Raw genomic sequence first — 26,547 nt, 5'->3', positions numbered from 1 at the left:
TTTGCTGTTTAAGAGCTTCAAAGCAAGCACACCTATATATCTATTATACACGTCTGTGAGACAATGGCCCGACAGATGCACGTCTCAGTGTTTCTCCTGCTGTTGTTGTTTATGCAACTCTGCAGCACGAGTGGAATCCTCGCCGAGCAGTCGACTGGAGTTGTGCGGGAGTTGCCCCGCAAAGGACAAGGAGCATCGCAAGCGTACACCGTTTCCACAGCGGAGCGAAAGTTCATCCGCATTCATGCCTCTTACGAGGACTTGACCAAGGGCAAGTACTGCAGCGGGTGGGAAGACCTGATCCCAGACTTCACTGGGAGCGTTATTCGGTGCCCTGATTGGTACGTTCTTACCGAGAATATGAAAGCCGCCCTTAAAGGTACCATTCTTCCTGCTGCGATTAAACTGCACGCCGATCGTGTGCTCGTTGATCGCGTGAGCAGTCCGTTGAAGGTTCCTGAGTTTAAAGAAGACAGTATTTGCAAGAACTTTAGTGTTCCTGAGCACCACCGTAATGGAGGTGTTAATGATGCGGACATGGTGGTGTATGTGGCAGCGAGACCAGTTGATCCATTTGGCGTTCCCTGTGCTTATGATGAGAACTCCGGCCGACCTGTTGCTGGGGCGATAAATGTTCAGTTATATCCCCTAAAGGTGCAGCGGTATAATGTTCGTCGCATCGCGCATGAAATTGCCCATGCACTTGGGTTTGACTACCAGCTGTTTGTAAAGAAGAATATGGTGTCTGAGGTCACGCTTGGTGGTGAGAGGAAGCGTGTGGTGGTGAACTCAAGCCAAACGAAGAAGAAGGCACGGGAATACTACGATTGCAATAACCTGGATGGCTTGGAATTGGGTTTTCTCTTCAATTCGAACGAGATTTCGTCACACTGGGCCTGGAGAAACGCGAATGATGATTTGATGTCTTCTGGGTATCGTTTTGGTGCCATGCACTACTCTGTTCTAACGATGTCTGTGTTTGAAGATCTAAACTTTTACACAGTCAACTGGGGCATGGCGGAGTCAATTACTTGGGGCAACAAGACCGGGTGCGAGTTCTTTGGAAGTGAATGCAAGGATGAGGATGATACCAAATACCCCAGGGAGTTTTGCAGTCGAAAGGGGATTGATTTGTCCTGCACAGCTGATCGCCTTGGATTGGCGGGCTGTGATCCCTATGCGGAGGATCGATACCCAAACGAAGATTATCCTCGCTGCATGGTTCGTGCTCATGGACTTATGGTGACTGAAGATCAGTTGCATTCTTTACTTTGCAGTGAAACACCAACGTTCGATTTGTCTGGTTCGATCACTGCTGATGACTCACTCTGCTTGGACGCAGAAGAATACAACATAACTGTTGAAGAACGCGGTGAAGTAAGCAAGTTCGCAACAAATGGTGTGTGTGCACGGGTTTCGTGTGATAAGGGTAAAGTGAAGGTGATGTACGCCGGTATCTCGGAATGGCAGGAGTGCCCCGAGGGACGCACAATGGAGGTGAAGCGCAGCGATTTGGATACCCCATTACACTCAAGTGCCCCAAGTACAGTGAAGTGTGCACCGTCGCCCCTGACGGCAGCAGTCGCCTCCCTTTGGTTATCCCGCCAGGGGAGAAACCTGCCACGCCTCCCGGGACTGAAGGTAATGGTTCAACTGGTGGAGGTGCCGACGTGGGGAATGGTAATCAGGGTGGAAATAACAATGTGGACAACGGTAATCAGGGTGGTGATGGTTGTATTGTTCCTGCTTTCCTTGCCCCTGTGTTGCTTCTTGTTATGGTCATCGCTCTCTTGCTTCACTAGTGAAGCGGTAATGTCAGCAGCGCATGCATACAGCACATGTGCATTGATACTAAGGTATACAATTTATACTTTGTGTCTGCCTGTAGGTAGCATTATGTTATGCTCTCCTTTTTCTTCTCTTTTACACCTGATACTGCTATATACTCTTTGTTTTTATGTTCCTGTGGGTGCGTGGTATAAATATACTTCAGTTTCTTTTCTCTTCACCGACAAATGGCACCACAGGGTATGTGTTCTTTCTTTTTATTTCTGCACCACTACTTTATATCTGTATGATGCTTTTATCTTTATATTGTTTCTCTTTTCAACACTGATTTTGTTTTTTTTCTTCCTCGAGATGATACACTCTGTATATCCCTTAATGATGGATTGGTTTTGCAAGTGTTATATAATATACTGGATTTCCTATAATTTTTTTCTTCTGGTCTGCGTGATTGGCACCCTTGGGGTGTGTATACTGCAGCAAATAAATCCTTTTTTTTTTGTGGGTAATGGTGTCAGAAGGCATGCAGCGGTTTGGTGTCTTTCTTTTCTGTTCTTTTTGTAACTTGTGTAAGTGGCGCAGCAGGCCATTCTCTCTCCCATGCTTGTGCTCTGCATCTTGATGATGTTCTTTCTCCTTCTTGGTTCTGTGCTAGTGTGTCTTTGTATTCTCCTGGAAAAGGGATGGAATGCCACTCTTGCAGTGTGGATCCCGGGAGGGTGTTTCCTAGGGTGGCGCTGCGTGCGTCTTTCTGCCATTGTTTTTAGTGCCCTGCTGGGGTGGACCTTGACGTGGGCCGGGGTGAGGGAGTGGTATGCCGCTCTTCCTCCATGTTTGTGTCTGTCTGTGTGTGTGAATTGGCGGCGCAGGCACTTCCACGATGGGTGGCGTATACTGCTTGCTTAGGTGTTGGCCGTATGTAGTGCGTTGTCTGCTCTTGCTACCCCCAATGGGGGCGTGAGTTGCTGTGGTCACCGGTGTGCGCTGCTGGGGCGTGCACTCTCCCCATGGCTGTGTTGTGCGGCACAGTGCCGTCCATGTGTTTTGAGTGACCTTGGTGGGCTGGAGTCGCTGGCGGTGTATGAAACGGAGGCTGAGTCCGTTGCGTTGCTTTCGCACTGGGGTGTCTGTGAGTGTGTGGTGGTGGTTGTTGCATTTGGAGCCGTGCGTGGTGTAGCGGGTGCCCGCGATAGGTGTGTGTGTGTGTGTGTGCGTGACTGTGTGGTTGCTGCTGAGGGACTGCGGTTAACATTACAGAAGGGTGATTGCTGCACATGATTGGGTCTCGCACCTGTTCTGGACGTGTGAGGAAGGGACGCAGTGATTGCACATCTGGGTATTCATCCAACTGTGGTAGCGCTGTATATACCATTTACTGATTTCCTCTCTATCTCTCTCGCCCTCTCTTTTTTATGTCCTTTTTCTCGTCTGTGTGCCTTTCTTCTTTATTCCTTGTAGATTTGCTGTTTAAGAGCTTCAAAGCAAGCACACCTATATATCTATTATACACGTCTGTGAGACAATGGCCCGACAGATGCACGTCTCAGTGTTTCTCCTGCTGTTGTTGTTTATGCAACTCTGCAGCACGAGTGGAATCCTCGCCGAGCAGTCGACTGGAGTTGTGCGGGAGTTGCCCCGCAAAGGACAAGGAGCATCGCAAGCGTACACCGTTTCCACAGCGGAGCGAAAGTTCATCCGCATTCATGCCTCTTACGAGGACTTGACCAAGGGCAAGTACTGCAGCGGGCGGGAAGACCTGATCCCAGACTTCACTGGGAGCGTTATTCGGTGCCCTGTTTGGTACGTTCTTACCGAGAATATGAAAGCCGCCCTTAAAGGTACCATTCTTCCTGCTGCGATTAAACTGCACGCCGATCGTGTGCTCGTTGATCGCGTGAGCAGTCCGTTGAAGGTTCCTGAGTTTAAAGAAGACAGTATTTGCAAGAACTTTAGTGTTCCTGAGCACCACCGTAATGGAGGTGTTAATGATGCGGACATGGTGGTGTATGTGGCAGCGAGACCAGTTGATCCATTTGGCGTTCCCTGTGCTTATGATGAGAACTCCGGCCGACCTGTTGCTGGGGCGATAAATGTTCAGTTATATCCCCTAAAGGTGCAGCGGTATAATGTTCGTCGCATCGCGCATGAAATTGCCCATGCACTTGGGTTTGACTACCAGCTGTTTGTAAAGAAGAATATGGTGTCTGAGGTCACGCTTGGTGGTGAGAGGAAGCGTGTGGTGGTGAACTCAAGCCAAACGAAGAAGAAGGCACGGGAATACTACGATTGCAATAACCTGGATGGCTTGGAATTGGGTTTTCTCTTCAATTCGAACGAGATTTCGTCACACTGGGCCTGGAGAAACGCGAATGATGATTTGATGTCTTCTGGGTATCGTTTTGGTGCCATGCACTACTCTGTTCTAACGATGTCTGTGTTTGAAGATCTAAACTTTTACACAGTCAACTGGGGCATGGCGGAGTCAATTACTTGGGGCAACAAGACCGGGTGCGAGTTCTTTGGAAGTGAATGCAAGGATGAGGATGATACCAAATACCCCAGGGAGTTTTGCAGTCGAAAGGGGATTGATTTGTCCTGCACAGCTGATCGCCTTGGATTGGCGGGCTGTGATCCCTATGCGGAGGATCGATACCCAAACGAAGATTATCCTCGCTGCATGGTTCGTGCTCATGGACTTATGGTGACTGAAGATCAGTTGCATTCTTTACTTTGCAGTGAAACACCAACGTTCGATTTGTCTGGTTCGATCACTGCTGATGACTCACTCTGCTTGGACGCAGAAGAATACAACATAACTGTTGAAGAACGCGGTGAAGTAAGCAAGTTCGCAACAAATGGTGTGTGTGCACGGGTTTCGTGTGATAAGGGTAAAGTGAAGGTGATGTACGCCGGTATCTCGGAATGGCAGGAGTGCCCCGAGGGACGCACAATGGAGGTGAAGCGCAGCGATTTGGATACCCCCATTACACTCAAGTGCCCCAAGTACAGTGAAGTGTGCACCGTCGCCCCTGACGGCAGCAGTCGCCTCCCTTTGGTTATCCCGCCAGGGGAGAAACCTGCCACGCCTCCCGGGACTGAAGGTAATGGTTCAACTGGTGGAGGTGCCGACGTGGGGAATGGTAATCAGGGTGGAAATAACAATGTGGACAACGGTAATCAGGGTGGTGATGGTTGTATTGTTCCTGCTTTCCTTGCCCCTGTGTTGCTTCTTGTTATGGTCATCGCTCTCTTGCTTCACTAGTGAAGCGGTAATGTCAGCAGCGCATGCATACAGCACATGTGCATTGATACTAAGGTATACAATTTATACTTTGTGTCTGCCTGTAGGTAGCATTATGTTATGCTCTCCTTTTTCTTCTCTTTTACACCTGATACTGCTATATACTCTTTGTTTTTATGTTCCTGTGGGTGCGTGGTATAAATATACTTCAGTTTCTTTTCTCTTCACCGACAAATGGCACCACAGGGTATGTGTTCTTTCTTTTTATTTCTGCACCACTACTTTATATCTGTATGATGCTTTTATCTTTATATTGTTTCTCTTTTCAACACTGATTTTGTTTTTTCTTCCTCGAGATGATACACTCTGTATATCCCTTAATGATGGATTGGTTTTGCAAGTGTTATATAATATACTGGATTTCCTATAATTTTTTTCTTCTGGTCTGCGTGATTGGCACCCTTGGGGTGTGTATACTGCAGCAAATAAATCCTTTTTTTTTTGTGGGTAATGGTGTCAGAAGGCATGCAGCGGTTTGGTGTCTTTCTTTTCTGTTCTTTTTGTAACTTGTGTAAGTGGCGCAGCAGGCCATTCTCTCTCCCATGCTTGTGCTCTGCATCTTGATGATGTTCTTTCTCCTTCTTGGTTCTGTGCTAGTGTGTCTTTGTATTCTCCTGGAAAAGGGATGGAATGCCACTCTTGCAGTGTGGATCCCGGGAGGGTGTTTCCTAGGGTGGCGCTGCGTGCGTCTTTCTGCCATTGTTTTTAGTGCCCTGCTGGGGTGGACCTTGACGTGGGCCGGGGTGAGGGAGTGGTATGCCGCTCTTCCTCCATGTTTGTGTCTGTCTGTGTGTGTGAATTGGCGGCGCAGGCACTTCCACGATGGGTGGCGTATACTGCTTGCTTAGGTGTTGGCCGTATGTAGTGCGTTGTCTGCTCTTGCTACCCCCAATGGGGGCGTGAGTTGCTGTGGTCACCGGTGTGCGCTGCTGGGGCGTGCACTCTCCCCATGGCTGTGTTGTGCGGCACAGTGCCGTCCATGTGTTTTGAGTGACCTTGGTGGGCTGGAGTCGCTGGCGGTGTATGAAACGGAGGCTGAGTCCGTTGCGTTGCTTTCGCACTGGGGTGTCTGTGAGTGTGTGGTGGTGGTTGTTGCATTTGGAGCCGTGCGTGGTGTAGCGGGTGCCCGCGATAGGTGTGTGTGTGTGTGTGTGCGTGACTGTGTGGTTGCTGCTGAGGGGACTGCGGTTAACATTACAGAAGGGTGATTGCTGCACATGATTGGGTCTCGCACCTGTTCTGGACGTGTGAGGAAGGGACGCAGTGATTGCACATCTGGGTATTCATCCAACTGTGGTAGCGCTGTATATACCATTTACTGATTTCCTCTCTATCTCTCTCGCCCTCTCTTTTTTATGTCCTTTTTCTCGTCTGTGTGCCTTTCTTCTTTATTCCTTGTAGATTTGCTGTTTAAGAGCTTCAAAGCAAGCACACCTATATATCTATTATACACGTCTGTGAGACAATGGCCCGACAGATGCACGTCTCAGTGTTTCTCCTGCTGTTGTTGTTTATGCAACTCTGCAGCACGAGTGGAATCCTCGCCGAGCAGTCGACTGGAGTTGTGCGGGAGTTGCCCCGCAAAGGACAAGGAGCATCGCAAGCGTACACCGTTTCCACAGCGGAGCGAAAGTTCATCCGCATTCATGCCTCTTACGAGGACTTGACCAAGGGCAAGTACTGCAGCGGGCGGGAAGACCTGATCCCAGACTTCACTGGGAGCGTTATTCGGTGCCCTGTTTGGTACGTTCTTACCGAGAATATGAAAGCCGCCCTTAAAGGTACCATTCTTCCTGCTGCGATTAAACTGCACGCCGATCGTGTGCTCGTTGATCGCGTGAGCAGTCCGTTGAAGGTTCCTGAGTTTAAAGAAGACAGTATTTGCAAGAACTTTAGTGTTCCTGAGCACCACCGTAATGGAGGTGTTAATGATGCGGACATGGTGGTGTATGTGGCAGCGAGACCAGTTGATCCATTTGGCGTTCCCTGTGCTTATGATGAGAACTCCGGCCGACCTGTTGCTGGGGCGATAAATGTTCAGTTATATCCCCTAAAGGTGCAGCGGTATAATGTTCGTCGCATCGCGCATGAAATTGCCCATGCACTTGGGTTTGACTACCAGCTGTTTGTAAAGAAGAATATGGTGTCTGAGGTCACGCTTGGTGGTGAGAGGAAGCGTGTGGTGGTGAACTCAAGCCAAACGAAGAAGAAGGCACGGGAATACTACGATTGCAATAACCTGGATGGCTTGGAATTGGGTTTTCTCTTCAATTCGAACGAGATTTCGTCACACTGGGCCTGGAGAAACGCGAATGATGATTTGATGTCTTCTGGGTATCGTTTTGGTGCCATGCACTACTCTGTTCTAACGATGTCTGTGTTTGAAGATCTAAACTTTTACACAGTCAACTGGGGCATGGCGGAGTCAATTACTTGGGGCAACAAGACCGGGTGCGAGTTCTTTGGAAGTGAATGCAAGGATGAGGATGATACCAAATACCCCAGGGAGTTTTGCAGTCGAAAGGGGATTGATTTGTCCTGCACAGCTGATCGCCTTGGATTGGCGGGCTGTGATCCCTATGCGGAGGATCGATACCCAAACGAAGATTATCCTCGCTGCATGGTTCGTGCTCATGGACTTATGGTGACTGAAGATCAGTTGCATTCTTTACTTTGCAGTGAAACACCAACGTTCGATTTGTCTGGTTCGATCACTGCTGATGACTCACTCTGCTTGGACGCAGAAGAATACAACATAACTGTTGAAGAACGCGGTGAAGTAAGCAAGTTCGCAACAAATGGTGTGTGTGCACGGGTTTCGTGTGATAAGGGTAAAGTGAAGGTGATGTACGCCGGTATCTCGGAATGGCAGGAGTGCCCCGAGGGACGCACAATGGAGGTGAAGCGCAGCGATTTGGATACCCCCATTACACTCAAGTGCCCCAAGTACAGTGAAGTGTGCACCATCGCCCCTGACGGCAGCAGTCGCCTCCCTTTGGTTATCCCGCCAGGGGAGAAACCAGAACCAATCCCATCTTTACCGCAAGCGGCGCCAACACCACCAACCCCAACAGCATATCCACCAAAACCAGATCCAGTACAAGGAAAAGGATCCACGCAACCCACAACTAGAACGACTGGTACTGACCGTAGGAATACCGACATTCATTCTGGTACTGTGCCGTCGCAGTCTGTGGAAAAAAGTGCTTCCACTGAAAGTGGCAACAAGGGGCGCCAGAAGAGAGACAATACCAACGCCGCAGGATCTGCAAATGAAAACACTGATGCTTCTTCTTCCTCTTCCTCGTCGTCATCATCTTTGCCCTCCGGTTCTCACCCAATTGGTGGGACAAACACTGCCGATTCGGCGACGACTGCCATAAGTTTAAGCAAGGAAGGTCCTCCCTCTCCGCAAGCGCCAGGGGAAATAAATCTTCGTTTGGGTACGGATGGAACTCCTGCTGCAGCCTATGTTCTCCATGTTGTGTTTCTGATCATGGCTGTTGCTTTGGCTGTGCCTCTGTGAAGCATCCTCAAGGTGAGTCACCTCACTCCTATTTTGATGGTGGCACGCCCTGTGGGAACTTCCATTATATTGAATTATAAAAGGGTAAATTTTCTTGCTAAATGATTTTGCTCGAGAATGCGCACATTAGATGCATATTTATGCATGGTGCTGCTGGTTCTTTCTTTTTATTGGGAAAAAGCGTTTGAAAGTTATAAGGATTTCAAGTTCATCTTTTTTTTTTGTTCTTTTTTTCTTTTTTTTTTTGGAAAATGAATGGGGAAAAACATCTTTTTTTTTCTTTTTTCTCTTGCAAAAAGCCTGGCGCTACGTTTTTGGTCGCCATGGTAATTGGAAATCGTTTTTTACAATTATTTCTCTTTATATATGTACTACATTGACTTTGGGGAATGGCCTTCACTTCTCTGTCTCTTTGTAGGCTGGGTGAAATGTTTTGGTGGGGAAGATAAAATTGATCGATAAAGATGGAACCCTCCACTATTTGACATCGTATGATGTGCATTGGTTGTTTGCATTTTGTCTTTGTTGGTTTTAGCTGCGGATCTTTTTCTTGGTGGGGATTATAACCTCTTCTTTTCCCCTTTCGCCTTTTCAGAGAGAGTAAGCGCAAAGAAGCAGCCATGTGTTTGCGTTTTGTGGTGGTGTGAGTGGATTTGCAGACTACATTTATACCCCATAGGAAGCTGGGTGAATTCCAAAAGTTCTCGCGATTATGTTCGGCAAGAGAAAGTATTCAGTATTTCTTCTTTGAGTTCGACCTGGAAAAGGGGGCGGAGGCCTCGCGCAAACGCCACCCCCTATGACCAATAAGCGAAGAACCTTTTTCGCCCATTCTCAACTGGAACTCTTTTTCCCTTTGTCGCGAAGGGAACGGGCACCGCACCACAATCACGCCGCGTAAAACCGTTTTTGCCTCTTTTTTGGCGGGGGCGGTCGGCGAATGAGGTTTCCCCACCCTCCGCCCGTTGAAGGGGCAAACGACCTTCTTCTAAAACCCCGCGCGGTTGTTCAACCCCCATGCTCCTTTAGGAGTGCGCCGTTTGCCTTGGAAAAGCGAGCAGCCCGGATAAACCCAAAGCCATACTGGTCCTTCCTTCAACTTTTCCGTGTTGTTTGTGGTCGTGGCCCTGGTAACTTGCCGGGCTCTGCGGGGTGAAAGTGCCTTTGGATCCCTGTGATTCCCCAGTTTTCCCGAATAACCGGGATCTGGTTCGTGTCCGACTCCTGTCGTTTCCGCGCGTCTCACAGCGCTTCTCTTTTTTGAGAATACAACTATTCCACGCAAGCGTAGCGTATTTTCAACGACCTTTGCGGTTAAGAATGGTCAACTTGCCGTTTTCTCCCATGCCTTTTTATGGTTATTCTTACACGCGTCGCGTCTCACCCTCTGATGGCGACGTATCTTGCAGCCCTCTGTTGATCGTTATTGAATGTTTTTTTTTCTTTTTTTTTTTGGAGGGGTGCCCAATGCACAATCACGGACTCAGAGTTCCAGCGGTGGGGAACGAGAAAATTCACCCTTGAAGCTGTGCAATTTCGCTCCGCCCGCTGTTGGTTCCCCAATTCTATGTTGACAGCACTCCATATTGTAGGAGTGGGGCCATTCTGCTTATAAAATCCGATTTCCATTTTAACACTGGAAGTGCCCGTTGGGTGGGATCTGTTGATGTTTTTTTTTTTTTTTAGGTCTTCTAGAAATATTTTGCGTGGGGTTCGCCCTCGTTCCTGGTAGCGTGGCCCATGTTCCTGACCATATTGAGCGGCTCTAATTTTTGCCATTTGAAAGCTAACAGTGAATACAGGTATAGGCCTTTATTGAAGTTTCACATCGTTCTTCTCTGCAGGCGCGCCAAATCTTCCAATTATTGATACTCTTTGTTACCAGGTTTGGCATGCCGACATGCGTTTTGCAACGCGATTGGCCCTTCCGATGCCAACGGCTCGGCGCACGGATTGCGAATTGAAGCGGGAATTATTGCTACCTCGTTTCCCGGTGTTATATCTATGCGGCAAATTTTTGATGCGAAAGCCATCCGATTGATATTTGAGGTTTTGGAATTTTGTCAAAGTATTTATTTGGTATAGGGATTCCATATCATCTGCGGTTTCAGAAGTCATTGTTTCCCTCTTCGATGGTCGTTTTTTTTCTTTTTTTTGGCCTTTACTTTTGGTTTTCAAATTTACACGACATATTCAAATATTTTATCTAAACGTTTCAGCATCAACACCGTCTGGCTTTATTTGGTAGCGGGGCCGATTGCCTTCTCTTTGCCTTTGGCGGTGCCTGAAAGAAAAAAGGGGTCATCCTTGCATTCTGGGGGTTCCACCGTTCCCCGAAACCTTGGCACCCGAAATTGCCAGTTGAGAGTTGCCGTTTATAAAACGCATAGCTGACTATACGGCATTCTGCCCAAATGGGTGTGTTCGACAAGAAAAGCCCCTCGCCACGAGTTGCGTTTACCAACGGCAGGGGTGCACCTCATGCTTCTTCATGGGCTTGACCTCGCGTTGCCGGAATGAGGAAAATGTTTCCGATATGTTGCTAGAAGATGTTTGGGATATGATTCAAACAGATTGTACCACTGCGCCTTCAAAAATGAGCATGTCTTCCTCATGACGTGAACCCAAATCCCGTGACCTTTTGTTTCAGAGTTGAATGCCCTGGAGAACTGTTTTTCCTCGTTTTTCCATTTGGAGGTGTCTTGGTTGGTATTTCCTCCACCGGATACCTCCACATAACTTGCTTTATGGACACCCTGGTGGGAAAAATGGGTTGGTAAATCTCCTTTTTATTATTTTATTTCTTTTTGAATTGGTAATTCTTTTATTTTCAACCCAAGGTTTCTCTGTAGGTCCTCGCGCCTTGTTGAATTCGTCGTCTCCAGAAAAAAAGAATCCTTGGTGATGCCGGCCACCTCAACGTGGTGCCAAGGTCCAGTACTCCGTATTGTCGGACGAAGCCAAGAGCCCGCGATGTTTTTCTTCTGGAAAACTCGCTGGCGCTTAAGCTACGGCGTCGCACAGCACCGGGACCAGCCGTGTCTTGCTGGGGCAGAACTGAATCCAAGAAGGTCCTGGGGCACGTGTCGACGTGCTGTCAGCAGTATCACCTGTACCAAGTTACTGCTGAGCGGTGATGTGGAGGAAAATCCCGGCCCTTCTCTGCGAGGTATGCGGTGGAACTCAGCTGGACTTACCCAGGCCAAGAGGCTTGCTCTCCACAAAACCCTTGTTGAGGAAAACGTTTCATTCTGCCTTCTAATCGAGACGAAAATGTCTTGTGCGGAAGTGTCGAGTTTCACAATCGCTGGTGATCAACATCATGGAGTGTCCCGCCCCTCTAAAGGTGTCGGCGTTTCGATTCTGGTTCGTGAAGAACTGCCGGTGGAAGTAGGATCGTCTGTTTTGGCGAGCATTGGGTATACTCACGCAACGATCCACTTGACAGAAGGGCTGGCGCTCTCAGTGACGTCAGCATACTTCCCTTCAGGGAGATCATTTACAGCCTCGCAACTGGACGCGCTCTTGACGACTAGCGGACCCCACCCCATTGGTGCAGATGCTAACGCGCATGCGTTGGCCTGGGATCGCGCGATCCCACCTGATACACGTGGCGATGTTCTAGTGCAATGGTGCCTAGATAACGATTTCTTCATGCAGAACAATGGAGAAAGCACCCGCCACACTACACGTCACGGTCCGTCCGCACCGGACGTGACACTATCCCGAGAGTGTCGCATAGAGTCTTGGACAGCCAATTTCTCTCCAGATAGTGACCATTATATCACCCTCTTCGACGTAGTAGTAGGAGATGATGATGAACCACTGCGGTTCCCTCGCCCCCGTGCCCCACTCCATGCATGGAAGAATGCGAAACGGTCTCGTTTTAGACAAATGTCAAATGCCCATTGCCGAAAACTACCAACACAGAAGATGAGCGTTCACAAACGAGAACGTTTACTCGCCTCCGCGATCCGCATCGCAACGGCTGCAGCGGTCCCCCGCGGAGGACGAGACACCGCCCCCTTTTGTACTCCAGAACTCGGTGAGATTGAGTCGGAGATCCACCAATGCAAAGCCTCTGTCTATAGAGACAGGTTGGCAGCACGCCGCAGAGAGATGCTGAGACAAGCTTCCCATAAAAGATGGAAAGCCCTCTGCGGCAAGATGGCCGTAGCAGACGGCTGCCGTTGGAACGTTGTAAAGAGGATTTACGCCCCACGCCCACTGAGCACCCCGGCGATAAAGATTAACAACACGGTGCTCACGGAAAATCAGAAGGCCAAGCACTTTATCCGTCTTTACTCCGCACGGGCCAGACGGCACCCACACTCCCACCCTCCGCCACCCATCCCAGTTGTCGATGAGGAATTTGCACCCATTACAGAAGCGGAACTGGAACGGGCCCAGCGCCTTCTCCCGAAAGGAACGGCGGCTGGTCCGGATGGGATTTACAGTGAGGCTCTCCAACATTTGGGACCCAGAGCGAAAGCAGAAACCCCATCACTTTTCAATGAAAGCCTCCGCACTGGTATTGTCCCAGCTGCTTGGAAAGTAGGTGTTATTGCGCCCCTCCCCAAACCAGGGAAGAAGGCAACAGACCTAGACTCGTTTAGACCGGTCACACTAACTAGCCGTATTTCCAAACTAATGGAAAGGATTGTAGCAGCCCGTATTCGAGATGTTATTGAACCCAAGCTGACCCCACAACAATCCGGGTTCAGGCCTGGCCACTCCACACTGGACCAATTACTACACCTGCGCGCAGCACTCACGAGACCTTCATACGACTCGCGCACAGGTGCCGCATTCGTCGATTACACCAAGGCCTTCGATACTGTAGATCACGACCGAATTGTTAGTGCGATGCGAGAGATGGAGCTCCCACCCCACATCATCCGATGGCCAGCCTCATTTTTAAAAGGACGTCAGGCTAAAGTACGAGTCCAAGGAAAATCCCCACCACTAATGCTATTCCACCGCGGCGTACCGCAAGGAACGGTTCTAGGCCCGCTTATGTTCACTATAGCAATGAACACTCTAAGCAGACGATTATCTCAAGTTCCCCTTCTGTACCACGGCTTTTTTGCTGATGACCTCACGCTAGCAGCACGGCATGAGAACAGAGACGTCATTAACATTGCGCTACAAAGCGGAATAAATGTGGTTGATTAATGGCCCAAGAGCCACTTCATGGAAGTAAACGCAGACAAAACGAAATACACCCTCTTAGGATCATTGGACCCAAACCCCTCTCCCTTGAACTGCGCGGCACCCCTGTCGGTCTAGAGAAAGCTCCAAAACTTCTCGGAATTACATTCCAACACCATCGCGGAGTGTCCTTCCATGTAATACAGACGAGGCAACGCATGAATTTTCGTTTGTTGCAGCTCGCTGCAATCTCGTCCGCCGCATGGAGCCCAAAACGAGATGTTTTGCGCGCTTTCTATCTGGCCCTAGTTCAAGCCCAGGCAATATATGGATTTGAGGTCTGTTACTGGGATGCATCACCCACACGCCGCCAACAATTAGCAGCAGGCCAAAACAAAGCTTTTCGAACCATAGCAGGAATCCCATTTGGATGACGCTCCGACGACGCACTACGAGAAGCCCGTCTTCTACCACTAGAAACGACAGCCATGATACGGAGCCTCAAACACTTCTTACTATGCCAGACAAGAGGTGGATCCCTGAAAGATAGCGCTGATCAGGTTTACCACTTGAACCACCTAGTCCGAAAATTCTATGTGCGCCTAATGAAGAGATACCCAACGCTCCGTATAGAGCCACGCGAGTTGCCGCTATTAACACCGACACTGCGTTTCGGTAAGCGCGCTCGCTTCTTCACGTCACTGGATAACGTCTCCGCTGACGACTCTGAAGGGCGCAAAAAGGAAGCATCTGAGCGTTGGATAGCCCGACATTTCCGCCGCATGGGAGAAACACCACCACCCCGTACACATTATGAAATTTGGATTGATGGCTCGGTATTCCTGGGTGTCAAATCTGGGGCAGCGGCGATGATTTACAAGGATGGCGAACTGCAAAGCACCACGCAAAGAGGAGCTGGCCCCCTAGCCTGCAGCTACGCGGCTAAAACCATAGCAATATATGAAGGATTGCGGAAACTACTCACGATACTACCGGCAGAAAACCCAACACCCTGCAGAGTTTCCGTATTCTCAGATTCGCTGTCTCTACTGAAAGCGCTCCAGACTGCTCCCCCTGACTGTTACGGATCCTATGCTCCGTAAACTATGGAACCTGATCCTCCAAGTGCAACGTCGCAAAGCCCGCATTCGACTGCAATTTATTTTCGGCCATTGCGGTGTAGAGAAGAAAATGCGACGCTGAGGCCAAAAAAGCCGCGGAGCATGCCCAGAGGGATGATGCCTGGATTCCCGATGCCATTGCCTACGCCAAACGCATACTCAAGGGGGAGGAAACACCTCGTCCTTCTCATAGATGGCAAATCACAGGGAACTGGAACCCCACCAAAGACAACCCCGAACTAACACGAGAAGAAGAAACAGCGTTTGCAAGATTCCGCACAGGAGTCTCGCATCGATATGGGTGGTTGCTGAGAAAAATCCAACCCCATATCCCCCTGGTTGTCGACGGCGCAATCCCCAAGAGGCAAACGACTCAGCCCCACCGAAGCCGCAAGCAACGCAGAGACACCACCCCATGAGTAAAGCATCCGAGCCAGCAGCATGCACAGAGTGCGGAGCACAATACTCATGCAGGAACACCGCAGCGCTTCACATGGTAAACAGGCATGGATTTAAGAAAGCCTATGCGCTTTGGAAGCTCAAGTTTCCCCATGCACCACCTCCGCCGGACATACCGCCTGAGCCACCGCCGCCCAGACCAACATCTCCGGTAAATACGTTACCTCGCCAATCAGAGCATGCAGTGAAAAAACATCCCTTTGCATGCCATTTATGTCACCGAACCTTCCCCCAGAAAAACGGATTAACTCGCCACCTCAGGTGCATGCACAACGCAGAATGCCCTCCCGCTGAAGGAAAGCACCCAAGAGCAGATGAACCAATACCAGAGGGATCGGCATTTCCATGTGACAAATGTGAAATGATAGCGCGCTCTAAAACAGGCCCCAAAGCCCACATTAGAGCACGCCATCCTGAGGACTCCAGCAAAGACGTACCCGGCACGCAGTTAACCCACAGCCAGCATCGCTACGCTGTGAATTTTGTCTAAGGGATTTCGGTAACATAGGAGCTCTATCGTGCCATAAAAAGCAAAAACACCCACCTGGAACTCCGATATTGCCGATTACGATAAAGGTAACGTTTCCCAGAAATAAGAAACGTCAGCGAGACTCGTCGCCACCGGAAAGTGAGGACCGCGGCAAGGTTCAGTGCGGTGTGTGTAAGAAGTTCTACGCCAACATGCCTTCACTCGCCATTCGCTGCAGAAATTTTCACCATGGCGAAGGCATGCCTGCCAAAGGGGCAACCAAATCCTCTCGAAGCAAGGGCGAGAACATCAGAGACCTTGCGACCCTGATTTGCCCCACATGCAACAGACAATGCATGAGCAAATCAGGCCTCACACAACACCGCATGTCTCAACACGGGTATCGGCATATTCGCGCGCATACTAGCCAACGCACCGGCTGCGAAGAAACAGCGCTGCATCTCTTGAGTTGCCCCGCCCTTCGTCCATTGCGAATACAGTATGCTATAACAGATATCCCTCTCCAGAAACTGTGCTTTTCTAAACAGTTAGCCCAGTTCCTTCTGGCAGTGGAGCGGAACTATGCGATACCGCAGACTTCGCGGTCCAGAACCCCTACGCCTCCTTCCTCCACCCCTCTAAGGCCCCTTCCCCCACCCTTTAAGGCCAGCGACGAGCTCGATTATGGAATCCCCGACAGGATTAGTCTCAAGAGACGCTTGCCGCGATCCTCAACAAGCAACAGAAAACAGAGGAGATCATTGAGGCCCAATCATTGACTAAAAAGCCAAAAATAACAAAAATTAATAACAAAAGGAGAGTGGCCGAGGGGCTCTGGGAAGGATGGTGGGAGTAGAGAATCTCTCGTAGGCTGTTTACTGTTCATAGATTGGTTCTAACAATAAAATAAAACAAAACTTGAAAATAACAAAACCCAAATAATAAAAACCCAAAATAACAAAATAAATATTACAAGAGCTTGAGGATCCCACAAAGCGAAGGGATTTTTCTCTCAAACAGCGCTCTTCATAGACAGCAACCTTGGTGCTCTACGGTGAGAAGCTGATAGCCGTACCGTTGGGGCAAAACCCATAAAGGCACGAGGAATAAAAAAAGCAAATTTCAGCATGGCAGAACCGATGAGCTGGGGGAATCAGTCTGGATGTAATTTACTTCTTAAGACATGCGCAAAAGAAGCAAGGATGAACTAATGAAGCACAACAACATGTTCTGCAGTGAAAACAAACCAGTGTTGCAGTGCACATCTGATGGTTTAACCCTTGGAATATGTTCCTCCATTTCTGTGTCTGAAGAATTGTCTCAGGAGTGGCACCGCTGCTTTGAGAGAGTTGTGCTTTGGCCGTGTGTCGTTCACTCTGTGGGATGGGGGTCCGATGGTGGAGAAAGATGGGGTGCTGAGGGGTATATATGTGATCGTACCCTCCTCATATACATTGTGGAGGGGGTGGGGGATGTGTGTATGTTTTTGTTTTTTGGGAGGGCACGGGAAGGAGAAGTTGGAGGCGAGGCGGGTTGTGCAGCACCCCTCTACTCTGCCCGTTGATGGACTCTGCTGCCGTGTGTCTGTTTTGTTATTCGGCACTCTGTCAGTTCCCGGTGCTTCTCCTGCAGTTGGGAGTAAATGCTGAGTGTGGGTGGCAGCAGTGGTTTTCTTGTTGCCGCATCATTGCGGCCAGAGATGCTCTTACTGGTGGAGCATGGATGGGTGACGTGGGATGTGCTTGTTGTTGGTTTTTATGTGTGAGGGGTTGGTGTGTTCCTTTTTCTTTGGTATTTTCTGCAAAACGAGTGTGTGTGTGTGTGATTTATTTCTAAATGGATGCCTCATTCAATTATTTGCCTTCAGGGTATCCCAGTGGTGCTCGTTACGCTGGGTTCCATGTTTTCCCATGGTTGCATCTTCAGTCCCATTGTTGTTGTCCTGTTTCTCTCTGTGTTTGTGGTGCCCTTCACCCATTTCTCTCTGCCTTCTGTGTTAACTGTGCGTCTCTTACTCTTTTTCTCTTCTTCCTTGTTACCGCAGACCCAAGCAACCCACAGTGAAATTGAATAACAAGGATGCTCGTCCAACTGCGCCGTGTGGTGTACCTGTTGGTACTTCTGCAGTGCTCTGTGTCTGTGGCCCACGTTGGTGCTGCAAGTGGGCATCGTAGTAAGGATGTATTGGTAAAAGAAATGAATGGATTGGCAAAGGAGATGCATTCATTGAGCAATGAGATCGAAGAGCATCGTCGTAATTTGTCCAGCGAAATAAGTTTTTGTGAACGTTATAAAGTCCATACCAGGACCCTTGCGGCAGGAAACAGTAAGCTTGCCGAGGAATTAGGGGATCGGTTAACCGCCTGGAGGGCGAAAGGTGGAACTGAGGGAATGTTTAGGGAGCAGCTTGGGCTCGAAATAGAAAGAACAAATATGGCTGTCAGGAAGACGAAGGAAGCGGTTGCCAGGATAAGGGTGACAGCTAAGAATACAAGTGATGCTGTGAATAAATTGAAGACTGTTTACAAGAAATTCCAATCTGATCGGGATGAATACATGACTTTGTACTATGTTATGGGAATTGGGGGTTTTGATGCGAAAAAGTATGGGGTTGCTACAAGAAGCAAGGAACGACTGGAAAGGGCTCTTGGAGTGATAAAAAGTGCTGATGAGTGCTCTAAAACGGCTTTGCAGTGTGCGGCGGGGGCGGAGGAGGGCGCAAATATGGCGGGTAATGCGACAACTCTTCTTAATGAGAAGGTTAATAAAATCCTTCCTCCATCTGAGGAAACACCAACTCATGGACGTCAAGAGGCCACAACTGGGCAACCATCTGGAGAATTGGGCGACGTCTCACCAACGGTGGCAAAGGAAGATCCATCGCGTCGGGATGAAACCAACGTGGATGCCAGAAATAACGGTGGACTTGCTAAAGGGAATAAGAGACAGGAAGATGGCGAGATCATAAAACCAGCCGCAGATGATGCTGCAAAGCAAGGGGACGTAAACGTTGTACGAAATAAGGACGAACAGATGGCGGAGAAACCGAATACAGAAATGAGTTCTCAGGTGAAGGAAACAATGAATGACAGCAGCAACAGTCCTGCATTGTCGCACAGTCCCTTGGAAACAATGAATGACAGCAGCAACAGTCCTGCATTATTGCACAGTCCCTTGTTGCTTCTTGTTCTGCTGTGTGTGTTGGGTTGCACTCTTGTGTGCTGATTGGTGTTTCCATGACACACAGCTGCACAGTGTTAACCTTTGTTTGACTGGACATGGATGCATTGTGAGGTCACTGTTCTTTTTAATGGATCTTGAAATGTTTCTTTTTTTCCAGTGCGATAAATCTCTGTTTGTTTGTAAATGGATACATCTATTGCATTCCCTATGGCGCTCATCAGACGACAAACCATCTTTTTTGTGATGGAGTGTTCTTTTTCTTTGTTCGCATTATCTGGGTTCTGTTTTCCCGCTGTTCACTGCGTGTGCCTGGTGTGTGTGTGTGTGTGTGCATCATTCCCATTGCTCGCCCTGTACGAAAGACACACACACCAACTGCAGGGAATTGTGTTCTTGTCTCCTGAACATGTTCACATGATTATTGCGGCTTTCTTTTCATTTTGTTTGTTTTTATTGTTTGTTTTCCCCCTGTGTGGTGCTGTGTGTGCGTGTCTGTTCTGCTGCATATGGTAGTGTGCTCCTCAAGCTAACCAATAGGCGTGGTGCTTTGTGTTTTCCCGCACCGTGCATCAGTACAGGCACGCAGTCCTCAACAGACCAATTCTTTTATACACTCTTCCCTTCTTTCTTTTTGTGTGTTTTCTTTTCATAATTAATTGGCACTGTGTGTGTGCAGCTGTGTGTTTCTCTTTTGCGTTTCCCATGCACCTTGTGTGTGTTGGGTTTTGTGTGATAATTCTTTTTTATTGCTAATTGCAAGCTGCAGGCAATGCAAACAGTGAATACTTGGTCACTATACTTTCACCATATAATAAATACTCGTTATGAAACACAAAGTGGATGTGACTGTCTTCAGGCATCACAGCCACATTAAGTCATGAATTTCTTTTGGTTTTTTTTCATTTTTGCTCTATTATTGTGTCTGCCTCACGCAGTCACTCTCTCTTTTTTCTTTACATTTTTATTTTGGTGAAAATATTGGTGGGTTGTGGGTGTTTGAGAGTGCCCTTCCTATGTGTGTCCTTGTGTGTGTGTTGGGGTTTCTCCTCGCACCGCCCACGTAATGAAAACACATTTCTTTGTTCTCGCCTTCTCTCTCTGTTGGTGGTGTCACTCACGGCATGACCGCGAGTATATTTCTCTGCCCTTGTGGTGTAGTGTGGTGTGTGGCTTGCTTGAGTGACTGCAGCCTGCGGGGAGGGACTGAGACTGATCCGCTTCGGCTTCACGTAGTGGGTTTGTTTTTTTCTTTTTGGGGTGCGTATTGATGCAATGGTTTGATTGGTGTGGGTGAATGCTGCTCTAATTGGGAGTGTCAACTGTGATTGGTGTGTTATTGTGTGCCGTCGATATCCTGTTTTTCTTTTTTCCGTTGCTCTTGTGTTTTCTGTTCCTCTCTGCAGGTGTGTGACTCAGTGTAGGGTTTTAGTGGATGCCTTAGTGCCTCTCTGGCATGGGCATGTGGGTGAGATGGACACTCTGTGCTGCTGGACCGCGCCGTTGCGGATTCTCGGTGGTTGGTGTGTTTCTGCTGGACGCTGATGTTTGCGGTGCGCTAACTGTCGGTGTGGCGATATCCCCCGCCGCGTGTTTGAGGGGCTGGAGTGAAGGTGCGGTTCCCTCGCGTTGTTGTGTGATTGGGGCCGCACATGAGCGCACTGTTGGGATTCCCTCTGTTGTGAGTTGCAATCTGGCGAAGCGATGGTGAGGGGCTGGGCGAAGAGAGCATGGAGCCATGTTTGTAGTTTGATTCTGCTCTGACTCTGTGGTGTGTTTGCACTTCTCCTTGTTTTTTTCTGTTGTTGTTGATTGGGCTGCAGTTAACGTGTGCGGCTGTTATGGTTGGTGTGCCGTGCCTCCCCGCCACTTTCTCTTTCTCTCTATCACTGTGTGTTTTTGGGAATGTGATGTGAACCATCGAGGCATTTGCATTGACCATAACGTGATTCTCGGACCTCTTTGCGCCAAGCCACCCAACACAGGCACGGGACTGACATGCCACACTTCTTCCCCTCACACACCGTGCCTCCTTTCTTTCCTCTCCTCCACGCAAACTCGCATCCCGTCCTGTTTTGCGTGGCTCACGCTCAGCGTTCAACTCTTGCATTCGGGGGAAGGGCATTCCAAACGCGAAGGCTCACGGCGGCGTGGGGCACCTATATGCAAGCACGCCTGGAGGCTCATCCTGAACGGGATCGCACTCCAAACGCAATCGCGTTGGCCTGGTCGAAATTCCTGTCCGACGACAGTTGCGGCGCGGCATGCACTCCAAACATGCACGTCACACAGCAACACACCAACACAAAAACACAACCACTTCTTGCGTCCCTCTCCAAACGAGAGAACATGCATGGGCTGGCATGAGCGGCATGCTTCGCTTCGGCGGGGCTCGAGGGGCACTTTACGTCCCGAGGCGCTGAACCTTGAGGCCTGAAATATCATGCTCAGGGACTTTGAACTTGAGAGAGATAGAAAGGAGGTGAGAAGGAGAGGGGAAAGGATGAAACCCGGCAACCAGTCTGCACGAGGCGCGGGCCGCTCGTCGTGGGGCTCGTTGTCGGGTTTCGCCCTTTACTTTTTTCCCCGCGACGGTGATGAAGCAGACGACGCTGTGGCCTCGACATCGCTGGCGTCTTGGCGGAAAAGACGGGGCGGCGGGAGAAGATGTGACCCCACCGCCGTCTTGGAAGGAGGGCGATGGCGCAACCCCTTCCTTCCCTTACATTCCCGACACCCGTCTCGCGTCATTGCGCCCGAGCCGTGGGCAGCACACACACAACCGTGGGTCAAGGGCATCCGAGAAAACCTCGTCTTGAACATGCAACGCACGCCCCACGTCCCTCCAGGATTGTAGCTGAACACTGGCGATGGGGTGCGCGGCATGCAAGGGGAACCCCCTAAAGAAGAGAACCGCCTTACAACGAGGACTGCCACGCACAGAAAACGGCAATTACCACACGAACACCTTCCCCATAAGAACACCTTCCCCCATAAGAAGACTTTCCCTCTTTGGCCGGGCCCGCACTCCGGGGGAATTTTCGGTTTGGCGAGTGCCGTGCGTTTGCCGCCGCTGTGCGCTATTGTTGTGGTGTTCCGGGGTTCTTTGGGGAGGGCCTGAAAAAAGGAAAAAAAAATCCCTTCGCCGGGGTCCTGGAAAAACGCCTTCGTTCCCGGGCTGCGCCGCTGACGGTCGTTCTTTTTTCCTTTCTTATTTTATTTTTTTTTTTTTTGGAGCCCCTGCCGGGCGGAGGGAAGGAGAGAAGAAAAAGGGTCGAGAATGGCGAGTTCTGGGGCCCAACGAGGCGTAACAAACAAGTTAAAAAAAAACACTACAGAAAAAAAAAATACTGACGGCAAAACCGCCGCAGAAAATAATAATAATAATAATAATGACGAATACAAATAAAAGGAAAAAAAGTGACAACATTTCTAAAAGACACAGTATTCAAAAAGAAAAAAAAAACCGAATAACGGGAGTGTTCTTTTCTTTTCTTGCCGCGTACACGCGTCAATTCTTCACATGTGAGGTCCTTATGGGATACCAAAAGGCATTTGGGTTATTTTTTTGTAGACTTTTGCAGCCGCCGGGTAATGTCAGCGGCCAGTTCTTTATCGTTGAGACCGTGCAAGGCGAAATGGTAATATCTTGTTAAAGTTAATCGATCAATGTTTTCAAGGGAATAAGCTGCCTCGTATAACTGGCGGGTGCTTTCCACTAGAGTTTGTAAACGGGCATTCTTTACTGCTGTGATTTTATTCTGTTCCTTTATCCACTCAGAGTGAAATGCGGTACATAATAGTCGATTTACGGTTAAATTGCGAGGGCTGTGCTTGCGAGCACGTTCTAAAACTTTGACTGCATCCTCAAATCTATCGTCTAATTCAACATATAAAGAGCCTAATGTAATCAATAGTAAAATACTCTGCGGATTTAGTTTCAAACCATTCGTACACAAAAGTTCCACTTTTTTAGCTATATTCTGTTTACGATTAGAAAGGTTACGCTCATCTGCTGTCCGGGAAGAAATATTCCATAAAAAAGAACAGTACATAGCAATAGTACGTGCATCTGTCGGATTCAGTTTTATGGCTTCTTCAAAGTAAAATGCAGGGGTACTTGGAGATGGTAAAAATGATGCCAGATACTTTGCATAAAGAGCACACGCTTGTGACTTGATCGGTTTACTCAAATTGGAAGCACTAAGTTTTACATGGTGGCGTAAAATACCTTCACCTGCAATTAGATATCGCTCCCGATTTCTTCTTTTTAAACAGGCTAGAAATTCAGCATAACATTCTCTGGTACGAGGATCATTTGGGGACAAATAAAAGGCTTTTGCATAATACCTTCGGGCAAGGTCCATGGCACCATAATCAGCACAAAATTTTGCATAATTTACAAGAATAGTCGTATTCGACGGAAATCGATTTAAAGCAACCTTATAGCAGGCATTTACAAATTTTCCTTCTTGCTGCAATTTAGTCTGTGCAACATATCCCGCAAGACTCACAGTGTCTTCATCCTGTGAGAAGCGTATACCACGAAGAAGCTGACGTTTAAATTCTTCATTAACAGAACCATCCCAAGGAGTTGAACTGAAGCAATCTATAATGTTTAAAGAAATATTCTCTGGTTTAAGTCCTAATGCAAGAAGTAAGTGCTGTAAACATTCAAGACGCAAATTTGGCGTTAGTTCATCCCAACAGACTACACCGAGCCAGGCGAGTTTTCCATACAATCGAGTAAGCATCTCACAATTAGTGGTAGCATTAATCATACGATATATACATGCCCGTCCACCATTATAGTTTGCTGACATAACAAAAAAAGAAGCAGCTGCCGTAGAAACATTTTCTTCAGTAGGACAAGTAGATACAGCTTGATCGTAAAGTTCTTGAGCTACCTTAACATCCTTGTTTGCCATAACTGTGGCATAATTAGCCAGCAAAATGGAAAGTTCACGAGCGTAATCTTCACAGGTAACATGAGCCGCTTGTGTGTATTCAACTGCCATACGATATAGCTCTTCCGCCCCAGCATCATCTCCACGTTGCTGACAAAAAAACCCACCTCGGCTTAATGTCATAATAGCTTTTAATTCACCATCTTGATCAGTAATTGACCTCAAATTATCTACACCATATCCTGCCATAATAATACTTGCAGATTTTTTAAAAGATGCAATAATAACAGTATTGGAATTTGTTACATCTATATCTTTAAATAATGCAGTAGTGGATAAATTTGTTTTTCTTTGTTTTAAAAGTGTTACTGCCGCATTAGTTAAAGAAACCTCCAAATCTTCATCTCTGGAACTATAGCAGATGCTGGCGAAGCCATATGCTGATTGTAGCAATATATCAGGTTCAATTGAATCTTCTGGTAATCCAATAAGGTGAAAGTAGATCTCAAGTGCTCTGGAAGTATTGGTCGTGCTATGTAACTGTGCAAGACGTAGTAGTGATGATGCACAAGATCCTCCCAGAGCCTTTTCAACACGGACACAGTGCTCAAGAGCCTCTTCTGCAATCCCAATATCACCCACTCGTTCACAACAACTAGCATAGTTTTGAAGTAGCCAACATAAAGTTTCCGAATCAGCTTCTTCAGAAAACTCTGTATTTTCACTTTTAACAGTGTTAAACGGACATTTCATATCTATTCCGCATCTTCGTATAGCTTGACAAAAATGTACACATGCACGTCTATACTCTCCAACGTGTATTTGAAAACAATAAGCTAGACGGCCTTCTACCTCAGATAATGTTACTGGAACTACCATGTCCATACATGCTAGTTGAAGGTTCTCAGATTCATAACCAATAGATTTAATAATATCCATGGTTTCAAGATAAATACGAATAGCATTATCTACAAGTGAAGCACTTGCGAGGGCGTCTGCGTATTTCATGCGTACCCATGCAGAATGTTCCCGCATTCCAAATTCGTTCATTAATGTAACACAATGTTCAAATAATCCAAGTGATTTTCTAATTTCATCATTTTCTGCAAGACATACTGCGGTATCTAAAAGAACAAAGATCAAACGACGAATTCGGAGAATTCCCTCTTGTGAAGTAACTTTATCTTGGGGTGAAACTTTAGTAAGACATTGCATTTCTTCCAAATCTTTTTGCGCTCTATCGAGTGACAACTCCGCTGCGCCTTGTAGGTATGGCATCCCCCGTGTAATATCAAAGGCCTCAAAACAAAGCAAAAGTCCAATTTCGTGCATTACACGAATTTCCATATCGACATCAGGAGCATCCAACAACGTTCGTAAAGCCAACGTATATAGAAAAAGGCTTATATCTTTATCACCAAGTCGGCGTTGAAGACGAGCCATTACTAAAGCTATACGAACCTTTTCTGTTTTACTCTTACAAGAGTTCAGTTTATCTTGTCCTTGTTTAAGAGCTTGCAAGACTATCTCCTCATTAGTGAGAAAACGATCAAAATCTTCTGACACATAACTTCGACTGAGAGGTATGTGACTCTCTTTTCCCGAAACAATCTGATTTAAAGAGGATTCTACTGGATAGTCTCGCACCACTGTCAGTGTTTTTTCATACTCATATAAAGCATCAAAGCAATGTCCTTCACATGCCAAGGCATTAGCAAGAATTACACGTAAGTGTAATACAGGTGTTTCTCCTTCAAAGTAAAATATGATTTCAATAGCCTCACGTAGTAATTCAATTGCCTTGGTTACTTTTTGATCAACGAAACACTGTACACCATAGTTTACAAGTACACGACTATGCAATGGCCAATAATGTGAAGGAGATGTCTTGTAAAGTTCAGTGCTAGAGACTAAGAGATTTTCGTACAATTTTATGCAAGGAGTCTTTATACAAGTTTTAAGCAACTTGTTTAGACGTTTTTCTCTCTTTTCCATCCCCTCACTACTACCACCACCACAACAGCGAATGCCAAATCCACGTGGCTGTGATGTACTGATAGGAATAATAGCTACTTCTGATGCATTACATCGCACTCTCTTTGCGTTATTGGTTGATGAAAAAGAACTGGCCATTGCGGAAAAAGTTTTTTGTTGCTCCTGTGATGGTACGAAACCACTATTAGTTATATGAGACGGTCTACTTGCTAAGGTTGAAGAACGGCGGCTCATCCAGTACAATGGCATGTAAAGGGAATATCCTCCACGCTGAAGAAGACGCATAAGTGTGTCACGTTTTTTTATCATTTTTTTTTCTCTCTCCCTTGATAATTATAATTGAATACTTCACCGACCACGTTCAGGTTGTAGTTGCTTTTTTTTTTCTTTCACTTTATTTTTTTTTCCCACACTATTTCTTTCACTTTCCTAGACGAACCCTGATCAGCCAAAAAAGTAAAAAAAAAACTTTTTCTTTTACCCTACTCGTAACGGTTTAAAAACCGATGAATCTAGCGCTAGCAGAGCTGCACCTATTAACGTAATGAAAATGACAAAGGAACAGAAGGAAATAAATAGTAAAGAAAATTTTAAAAAAAGTGAGTAGAAAATCATAAAAACAAGCAATAATAATACAAAGGGAAGCCAAGACT

The 26,547-nt window shown here is 47.6% G+C and overlaps 7 protein-coding genes across 7 annotated transcripts; 5 read left to right on the top strand and 2 right to left on the bottom strand.

Annotated features, from left to right (window-relative positions):
* Positions 1–3,604: 3,604 nt before the first annotated feature.
* Positions 3,605–5,047, top strand: LSM04_000172 (Peptidase M8; the record flags this gene model as incomplete). Its single annotated transcript, XM_067336853.1, has 2 exons — positions 3,605–4,004; positions 4,389–5,047. The coding sequence occupies 2 exons, from the start codon at positions 3,605–3,607 to the stop codon at positions 5,045–5,047; spliced, it is 1,059 nt and encodes a 352-aa protein (XP_067188807.1).
* A 1,801-nt stretch (positions 5,048–6,848) lies between these two features.
* On the top strand, positions 6,849–8,612 carry LSM04_006952 (Peptidase M8; the record flags this gene model as incomplete). Its single annotated transcript, XM_067336852.1, has 2 exons — positions 6,849–7,248; positions 7,633–8,612. 2 exons carry the CDS (start codon positions 6,849–6,851, stop codon positions 8,610–8,612), a joined length of 1,380 nt encoding a protein of 459 aa, XP_067188911.1.
* A 2,004-nt stretch (positions 8,613–10,616) lies between these two features.
* LSM04_009546 (uncharacterized protein) lies at positions 10,617–11,229 on the top strand (the record flags this gene model as incomplete). Its single annotated transcript, XM_067336851.1, has 2 exons — positions 10,617–10,680; positions 10,979–11,229. The coding sequence occupies 2 exons, from the start codon at positions 10,617–10,619 to the stop codon at positions 11,227–11,229; spliced, it is 315 nt and encodes a 104-aa protein (XP_067188958.1).
* A 6,779-nt stretch (positions 11,230–18,008) lies between these two features.
* Positions 18,009–19,133, top strand: LSM04_004527 (uncharacterized protein; the record flags this gene model as incomplete). The annotated part of the gene is made up of 2 exons (XM_067336850.1): positions 18,009–18,881; positions 19,107–19,133. 2 exons carry the CDS (start codon positions 18,009–18,011, stop codon positions 19,131–19,133), a joined length of 900 nt encoding a protein of 299 aa, XP_067188871.1.
* Positions 19,134–21,089: 1,956 nt separating this feature from the next.
* On the bottom strand, positions 21,090–21,437 carry LSM04_001208 (uncharacterized protein; the record flags this gene model as incomplete). The annotated part of the gene is made up of 1 exon (XM_067336849.1): positions 21,090–21,437. One exon carries the CDS (start codon positions 21,435–21,437, stop codon positions 21,090–21,092), a length of 348 nt encoding a protein of 115 aa, XP_067188820.1.
* A 58-nt stretch (positions 21,438–21,495) lies between these two features.
* Positions 21,496–21,896, top strand: LSM04_007015 (uncharacterized protein; the record flags this gene model as incomplete). The annotated part of the gene is made up of 2 exons (XM_067336848.1): positions 21,496–21,626; positions 21,764–21,896. The coding sequence occupies 2 exons, from the start codon at positions 21,496–21,498 to the stop codon at positions 21,894–21,896; spliced, it is 264 nt and encodes an 87-aa protein (XP_067188913.1).
* Positions 21,897–22,552: 656 nt separating this feature from the next.
* Positions 22,553–26,203, bottom strand: LSM04_009159 (uncharacterized protein; the record flags this gene model as incomplete). Its single annotated transcript, XM_067336847.1, has 1 exon — positions 22,553–26,203. The coding sequence occupies one exon, from the start codon at positions 26,201–26,203 to the stop codon at positions 22,553–22,555; it is 3,651 nt and encodes a 1,216-aa protein (XP_067188952.1).
* Between the last annotated feature and the right edge of the window lie 344 nt (positions 26,204–26,547).

This window comes from Trypanosoma melophagium (genome assembly GCF_022059095.1).
Source record: "Trypanosoma melophagium isolate St. Kilda chromosome Unknown ctg34segment0, whole genome shotgun sequence".
NCBI lineage: Eukaryota > Euglenozoa > Kinetoplastea > Trypanosomatida > Trypanosomatidae > Trypanosoma > Trypanosoma melophagium.
This window is presented reverse-complemented; position numbering and strand designations above follow the sequence as displayed.